At 48.5% G+C, this 8,493-nt stretch overlaps 1 protein-coding gene across 1 annotated transcript in view; it reads left to right on the forward strand.

The window, feature by feature from the left end:
* Window positions 1-7,825, forward strand: part of LOC111981189 (myocardin-related transcription factor A) — a 10,386-nt gene extending 2,561 nt beyond the window's left edge. The window contains exons 2-12 of the mRNA XM_070433748.1: window positions 2,614-3,025; window positions 3,171-3,424; window positions 3,536-3,701; window positions 3,802-4,260; window positions 4,384-5,187; window positions 5,333-5,542; window positions 5,650-5,766; window positions 6,158-6,307; window positions 6,414-6,503; window positions 6,651-6,708; window positions 6,811-7,825. Of these exons, the coding sequence (XP_070289849.1) occupies window positions 2,614-3,025; window positions 3,171-3,424; window positions 3,536-3,701; window positions 3,802-4,260; window positions 4,384-5,187; window positions 5,333-5,542; window positions 5,650-5,766; window positions 6,158-6,307; window positions 6,414-6,503; window positions 6,651-6,708; window positions 6,811-7,406 (3,316 nt within the window). The 3' untranslated portion in view covers window positions 7,407-7,825. The remainder of the gene's footprint in view (window positions 1-2,613; window positions 3,026-3,170; window positions 3,425-3,535; window positions 3,702-3,801; window positions 4,261-4,383; window positions 5,188-5,332; window positions 5,543-5,649; window positions 5,767-6,157; window positions 6,308-6,413; window positions 6,504-6,650; window positions 6,709-6,810) is intronic.
* Window positions 7,826-8,493: the final 668 nt, after the last annotated feature.

The following is an 8,493-nucleotide window of genomic DNA, read 5'->3' on the forward strand; positions in this document are numbered from 1 at the left end:
AATGACAGCAAAAACAGGTTTTTAGAAATGTTTGCTAATTTATTAAAAATAAACTGCAATATCACATTTATATAAGTATTCAGACCCTTTGCTCAGTACTTTGTTGAAGCACCCTTGGCAGTGATTACAGCTTCAAGTCTTCTTGGGTAGGACACTACAAACTTGGCACTCCTGTATTTGGGGAGTTTCTCCCATTTCTTCTCTGCAGATCCTCTTAAGCTCTGTCAGGTTGGATGGGGAGCATTGCTGCACAGCTAATTTCAGGTCTCTCCAGAGATGTTCGATCGGGTTCAAGTCCAGGCTCTGGCTGGGCCGCTGAAGGACATTCAGAGACTTACCCCGAAGCCACTCCTGCGTTGTCTTGGCTGTGTGCTTAGGTCGTTGTCCTGTTGGAAGGTGAACCTTCGCCCCAGTCTGAGGTTCTGAGCGCTCTGGAGCAGGTTTTCATCAAGGATCTCTCTGTGCTTTGCTCCGTTCATCTTAACCTAAATTCTGACTAGTCTCCCAATCCCTGCCGCTGAAAAACATCCCAACAGCATGATACTGCCACCACCATGCTTCACCTTAGGGATGGTGCCAGGTTTCTTCCAGACAGGACGCTTGGCATTCAGGCCAAAGAGTTCAATCTTGGTTTCATCAGACCAGAGAACCTTGTTTTTCATGGTCTGAGAGTCTTTGGGTACCTTTTGTCAAACTCCAATTGGGCTGTCATGTGCCTTTTACTGAGGAGTGGCTTCTGTCTGGCCACTCTACCATAAAGGCCTGATTGGTGGAGTGCTGCGGAGATGGTTGTCCTTCTGGAAAGTTATCCCATCTCCACAGAGGAACTCTGGAGCTCTGTCAGAGTAACTATTGGGTACTTGGTCACCTCCCTGACCAAGGCCCTTCTCCCCGATTTGGCTGGGCGGCCAGCTATAGGAAGAGTCTTGGTGATTCCAAACTTTTTCCGTTTAAGAGTGATGGAGGCCACTGTGTTTTTAGGGACCAGAAATATTTTGGCACCCTTCCCCAGATCTGTGAATCGACACAATCCTGTCTCTGAGTTTTACGGACAATTCCTTCGACCTCATGCCTTGGTTTTTCCTTATATAGACAGGTGTGTGCCTTTCCAAATCATGTCCAATCAATTGAATATACCACAGATGGACTACAATCAAGTTGTAGAAACATCTCAAGGATGATCAGTGGAAACAGGATGCACCTGAGCTCAATTTCGAGTCTCATAGCAAAGGGTCTGAATACTTAAACAGAAATACCTTATTACATAAGTTTAATACATTTGCAAACATTTCTAAAAAAGTGTTCTTGCTTTGTCATTATGGGGTATTGTGTGTACATTGCTGAGATTTAAAATAAAATGTAATCATTTTTAGAATTTTAGAATAATGCTGTAACGTAACAAAATGTGGAAAAAGTCAAGCGTCTAAGTACTTTTCGAATACGCTGTGAATGCACTGTATGTGTGTTAAAACGTGAGAACCTCTGCTTGTCCCTCCTGGCCATTTCCTCCTCCAGCCAAAATAAGCATATTGATCTTCAAGTTGGCATTCTTTCACCATGCCCATCTAGAAGGGCTTTGCCTGCCTTCAGATGCTTCGAAGCTGCTGCCAAGCATGGAGATATCATTGTTAACCTTAGATAGGTATTTACACACATACCGTAAATTCATGACTGTCTGATGAGCAGGGGCCAACCTCATTGCCCACCTCCCCACTGCGGGCCCCTCATGGGCGCAAATTATATTAATCATACTAATGTTTGTTCGCATTTGTGCATTGACGGGTTCACAGAAACATGTTGATTTCAATTTCACACAACACTATAAAATGTGAGTGTCAGTTTGTGTGTGTGGGTGTGTGGTTGTGTTTGTGCACGCATCAAGACATGACTTGGCACAGTTGGTTGGATTATATGTAAAGGAAATGTATTGCCACACCAGAGTTCACATAACAGGTAGTCTCTACTGTGCTGTTAAACCGTGAGATAAATGAGATGATGGAAACTGCATTGATTGCTGTGAAGATGAATGTAAACATGTCTGAGCGTCAGGTTCCAGCATGGTTCAATCTCAGGGGATTTCCCCGGCTGTCGCTGGCTCTTAATAACAACAATCAAATTACAGGCAGTCATATCCACACAGAGAACAGGGACATGACCTCAACCTGTGCTGCTTTCCACACTCTCCGCCACACACACACACACGGCGGTGCAAAGGGGAAGCCATCACATGATTGGTTCAGGAAGAGAATGAATCAAACCCCATATTGGTTATTCATCATCTCCCACTGATGGGAAATTAATAGCCAACGGTGCTCACTGAGCGCTCCAACTGCTTGCTGTCTGTAAATAAAAGATCCATAATAGTCTTTATCAAAGGCGTGGGGATGTACCAGCCATTTACAATGTGATGATAAAGCCCTGGGCCCAGCAGGCCTCCACCTCCTCCTGCTGCCACTGCAGGAACCTCTGTTGATGCTGACTGACTGATTAACAGACTGACTGACTGACTGGCTGCTGAGAGGAATGATGGCATGGCTAATGTTGACACAAAGCCTGGCTTTTTTTTTTTACATGGCTCTCTCACACTACATCACAACAACGATGACAAGGCAGATTGTTGCTTTGTACGAACTGTCACTGGTGGCTCATTATTCTACTTTCTCACTATTTATCTCCCTCTTTTTTCCCTCTTCTCTCTTTTCACTCTTTTGTTCTTTCTTCTCTTCATTCCTCTTTCTCTCCCTCAGAGACAGACTTCCCCAAGGTTGCTGGGGAGATATCCTCCTTTGATGAGGACAGTAGTGATACTCTCTCTCCTGAGCAGCCCATTGGTCAGGAGTCTCCGCTGGGCCACGGCCCTCTGCCCTCTCCCCCTGACGCCCTAGCTTGCAACAGCACCCCCACACAGTTTCTCACTCAGGTTCCTCCGCCACCCCCTCCTCTTCCTCCCTTCTATGGGCCCTGCCAACCAGTGAAGTTGARCAATGGGACAGCAGTTCTGAGAACCRCCCCTGCACTGATCAAGGTTAGTGGCAGCTGTCACGGCTAATTATGAGTATTGTACCAAAGCCCATTGTATTTGTATTATTWGTTTAGCATTRCTTCTGTTRTTAACAGTAGACTAGTCYAGTGTTTAATCCACTACGTCTCAATGATCTTTCCCCCTGCAGTCYCAGCCAAAGCCCACCTCAGAGCGCCCCCYTCAGCGATCCAAGAAGCCCAAGGACAACAAGCCCAAGGTGAGGAAGCTGAAGTACCACCAGTACATCCCCCCGGACCAGAAGGCCGACCACGAGCCGCCCCCTCAGCTGGACTCCACCTACGCCAAGATCCTCCACCAGCAGCAGCTCTTCCTCCAGCTGCAGATCCTCAACCAGCAGCAGCAGCACTACAACTACCACACCATCCTTCCTGCACCGCCCAAGTGAGTGAGTGTGTGTTTGCGYGTGTGTGTATACAACTGYTTCACATACCCATCAACTWCAKCCTGTATCCTATCCTATCATCGTTTTGACTCWYGTTWTTTTCTCTCCAGACCACTAACAGATCAACCACCTCCCACCAATGGCCCCTCTCCTTCTCCGGCCKTRCCCGCCCCCTCGACATCCTCCTMCAGTCAAAGTGCACCRAGCCRGCAGAATGTCACACATGTGGGAGGGGCCACASCAGGTTGTTTGCCTCCTAACCTGGACGACCTGAAGGTCAGTAAAAGCCGTTGCATTTATMAARAGTTGACTGTGTTKACAAAACCAACTGTGTGTCTAAACATTTCACATTCTGACACCTTCTTTTGTCCTCCAGGTGGCTGAACTGAAGCATGAGCTCAAACTGCGGAGCTTGCCTGTATCAGGCACCAAGAATGACCTCATCGAGCGGTTGAGGAACTACCAGGCTCAGCAGAACAGTCGTGGTGGTGGTAGTGCAACAACTACAACAGCAGGGGGTGCCACAGTGTCTGGGGCTGGAGCTCCCAAAACCAACCACCCAACACAACAACAACAAAAACAACTACTACTACTACAACAGCAGCAACAGCAACTTTCCCAACACCAGGCCCTGTCCTCTGTGGTCCACCAATCAGGAGATGCAGGTGTGGTAACCTTGGCAACCTTCCCGTTCATGACCACTGCTCCACAGCAGATCATGCACTTTGGCAGCACTAGCTCCTCCCCGCCTGTCTCTCCTGCCCCCTCGGAACGCTCGCTAGCTGGGATGAGTCCAGATGAGACGAGCTGTAATGGAGACGCATTTGGGGAGATGGTAAGTCTCCTTTCTATATCAGATGTGTCCTTACTTTAAAAAATATATATATGTTTTTATAGTGCCCAGATATCAGGTTTTATGGTTTGAATCTTGAGAGACTACTTTTCTCTTTCCAAATAGGTAAGCTCTCCCCTCACCCAGCTAAGCCTCCATCCCTCCCCACAGCACCGTGGCACTATCAAAGAGGAGTTGAGTGGCTCGGCCCCAACAGCCTGCCAGTTCTCCATAGCTGCTCTGCAGAAACGCCTGCAAGTAGCACCCCCGTCTGTGAACAAGGACCAGATGCTGCAGGAGAAGGACAAGCAGATCGAGGAGCTGACGTGCATGCTAAGGCAGAAACAGCGGCTGGTGGAGACCCTGCGCGTCCAGCTGGAACAGGGCAAKAGAGGGGGCCGGGACGCCCCCCCAGAAMCCCTGGGCCTTGTCAGGGTGAAGGAAGAGCCCCCAGACATCCCCAGCATCCCCTCCACATTTTGCCCCATTGCCCGCTCCCCGACCCCTTCCCAGTGCCACATGGAGGTCACCAAGATGACCATCAAGCAGGAGGTCGGGGATGTGGAAGAGGCCGTSGAGCCGTCCTTGGAAGCCCCACCTCAGCAGGTGCAGCTGGAGCAGATCCAGGCACAGCAGCGGTCGCAGCTGGAGCAGCTGAAGGTGCAGCAGACGCAGCAGATCAACGCGCTGCAGCTGGCACAGCAGCAGGCCYTGCAGCAGCTGCTCCTACAGCAGAACCAGCAGAATMTGCAGAAACACCGCTCACAGCAGAGGAAGAAGAARTCCCACAAGCAACAGCTCAAGCAGCAGCAGCAACAGCTACTGTCCCAACAACAACAGCAGATACAATCAAAGAACCAACAGCTGTTACAGTCAAAGCATCAACATCAGCAGATATTGCAGGAACAACAGCAGCTGAAGTCACAACAGGTCAGTGGCAGTCAAAACAACTCAACGGCTAGTCACAACAAGATCTGCAGACAGTGACAGCAAAACAAATGTGATCCCAGTCAAAATAGTCCGTGGGTCACCTTGTGTTTGTCTCTCGCTGACTAATGCCTTTGGTCTCTTCCAGGTGTCTCAGATGTTCCTCAATCAGCAGTCGCGCTCCACCACTTCCTTCCCCTTGGATCTCCTCAAGACACACTCCACACCTACCCTGGTGACAGACAGCAACGGCAACCATTTCCTCATCGCACTGACCAATCACTGTGCCGAGAACCAAGGGAGTGAAACGCCACAAGGCACTCCACATAGCAAAGCAACCAATCGCATCATACTGCAGGTAAACATTTAAATCCCTCTTTCACTCAAACCTAATGTTTTTGTTTAGGGACTCCTTGTGCTGCTTACTTTTCTTCTCACGCTATTTCTCTCCTTGGTCTCTACCAGAGACTGCAGTCAACTCCCACCAAGCTGCCCAGCCAATCCCCTCTTCAGTTGTCCAGCAGTGACACCCAATCAAAACCGAAAACTCAACCAGGCCTTGTGAAACAGCCAACCAGAAAGGTAAGGGAACGTTTCTAAAAGCCTGATATGTAGGATGTCCATTGAACAGCGGTCAATGGAGCCTCAATTTTGGTGGTGACTGGCTTGTTGATAATGTCCCATTAAGTGAATAAAATGTAAAATGTAAATGTAAGTGAGAGAGTCATTCGGAAACGCCTCGGTGACTCCAATAATCGTCTGTTATGTGAATTAATGATGTAAACCCTGTAATACGCTGACAGCATCCTTGATATATAAGAGCTGATAACTAATGTAATGTAATAGTGATTATTATTCTGGTAATTACTGTAATGATATTCCTCATCTTTGTGATTTATGTTTTAAACTCAGAATGAAGCTTTCAGCTCATTTGCATCTCAGCTCATTAAGATTTATCTCCCATTTTGCTTAGGGGCAGAAGGTGGGGCTGCAGGTGTCAACCAATCACTCCCCAGGGGTCGCGCTCTCCTTCTCTGCCCCGCCCAATCTCCAGCCTTTCTTCCCCAATGATGACTCCTCCCCTTCTGAAAAAGACGCCTCCCCCTCTCCTCCAGCTCAAACGGTAATTGTGAACTTGTTAAAACCTGTACTGTAGTTGCAGTTCTTTAAAGGGACAAGTTAATAGTATACATTTTTAAGACATGAGAACATTGTTCTATTTCCATCAGGAGGATTTGAGTCCAGGTCTTGACCATGAACCCCTGTTCAGCCCTCCTTCTCCCAAACAGACGCCCTCCCCTAACCCACCGGATGACAAGGTAACCCACGCCGCCTGGCTGTTTCTATGTTTGTGTCTCAGAGGTCTCATTATGGACAACCATGCCAAGACTCTTGCTCTTCTGTATTCACCTCTCAACTCATTGGCTGTGTCAGGACTTACTATTCTCCCTGTGTCTTGCTCCCAGGATAATGGATCCACCCAGCATATGGACGACCTCTTCGACATCCTGATTCAAACAGGAGGTGAGTGTTGAATGCCGATAGAGAAGGAGAGCTCCTCCTGGTTTCCTGATTCAATATTTGTCTCCTACTGGTTGACATTTCTTCTCTCTCCTCCTCTCCCAGAAATCTCAGCCACCTTCAAACCAGCGCCCGACCCTTCCCTGGCGCGACTGCGCCCCAACACCCCTTCCCCTTCCCACTCTCAGGCCCCCTCCCCTCTCCAGCTTCAACTCCACTTCTCGCCCCCCACCCCTCCCGAACCCGAGACCCCCAAGCCGGGCCCAGGGGAGGAGGAAGAGCTGCAGGCGCCTGCCACCGTTGATCAGGACGTAAGCAACACAGGAAGTGGACGTCTGGAGGACTTCCTGGAGAGCACCACGGGCAAACCCCTCCTGGGGGTGGAGCCTGGCGGGCCCCTGACCCTGATTGACGACCTTCACAGTCAAATGCTGAGCACCCCCAGCATCCTGGACCACACATCCTCGCCCATGGACACCTATGAGCTGTCGGGCTACACGGCCAACCCCCCTGGCCTGAACTTCGGAGACCATGCCCTGGACAGCATGGATTGGCTGGATATCACCATGGGAGGGGCGAGCAACGAGATTGCAGGGCTCGCCCCACTGGGTCCCCTGGGCCCCCACACGCCCCCCAGCGTCTTCTCAGCGGACTTTCTGGACAGTTCAGACCTGCAGCTCCACTGGGACTCCTGCTTATAGCCCTGGACCGTCTTATTGTCATCCACACGGATAGATGCTGATGTTACGTTGTCAACTCTTTCTCTCTTTTCTCAACGCACGGTACAACGACTCAAAAACACACTGGCTCTACTGCACTCTGAACTCAGTCCCTCTTACTGACTAACACTTTGATAGATGTCTTATGTGTATACCCTTACGTTCTATAAGGCAGGCCCTCTTACACACGTAGCTTATACAGCAATACCTTTGTTAACAAACCCTGTGGACCGTAGTTGATGATGCTCCATCTGAGCCAGTCAGCAGCTTACCGTAGCTACCGATCTGGACTATTGTCTACGTTTATTATTGCCCTTAGTACTATTAGTAATACTATGGAGATATTGTAACAATGTTGAACCAGTAATGTGAGAACAAGACGATAATCACGTCTGTCTAGCAGCTTTAGGGTTAAAAAACCACAACCTACTTATTTTCATGAGAACTTTAGAGGAGATGATCAGGGAAGCCAAGGTGAAGGAGAATCAAGTAGCTATTTGTTAGCATGAATGCATGCAGGAGTCAGACCGTGGCTCCAGTGTAGCGGTCTGGTGACCGCAGCTCTGGCTGAGTAGGAGAACTGCAGGAGGAGCCTGGTACAGAGGAGAGACACACAGACGGTGATATTTGACTATAATGTATTTTTGCCCATAATATGGGGTGTATTTTGGAATATATTTGAAAATGCCAGGAAACATGATTTCGTGTTTTAGAACACGTGGTCTTACTCTCTTAGCTTTAATGATATTGCTCTAGAACATTATGACAGACGTGATAGGATTTTATATATTTGATAAAAATGAGAACCTGCTTTTTTTAACAGCGGTATTGCTGCTACGTAGTGTACTTGATCTCCCTTGGACGTAGGTTCATTTTCATAGACGCGCTGAACTATATGTCAGCCAGTACTGTAGCTACAGTAAGTTAGGGTTAAGAGATTGCAAAGATGGAAATGTTTTTCATTTCAACCTATATAAGCAATTAAGTATGCGGAGATGACGTGTTTCGTGTATACTGTAGTCCACTCCATCAATTATAGTGATGCCTGCTGAACCAGGAGCTGCATTGG

This window comes from Salvelinus sp. IW2-2015, linkage group LG20 (assembly GCF_002910315.2).
Source record: "Salvelinus sp. IW2-2015 linkage group LG20, ASM291031v2, whole genome shotgun sequence".
Lineage (NCBI taxonomy): Eukaryota > Metazoa > Chordata > Actinopteri > Salmoniformes > Salmonidae > Salvelinus > Salvelinus sp. IW2-2015.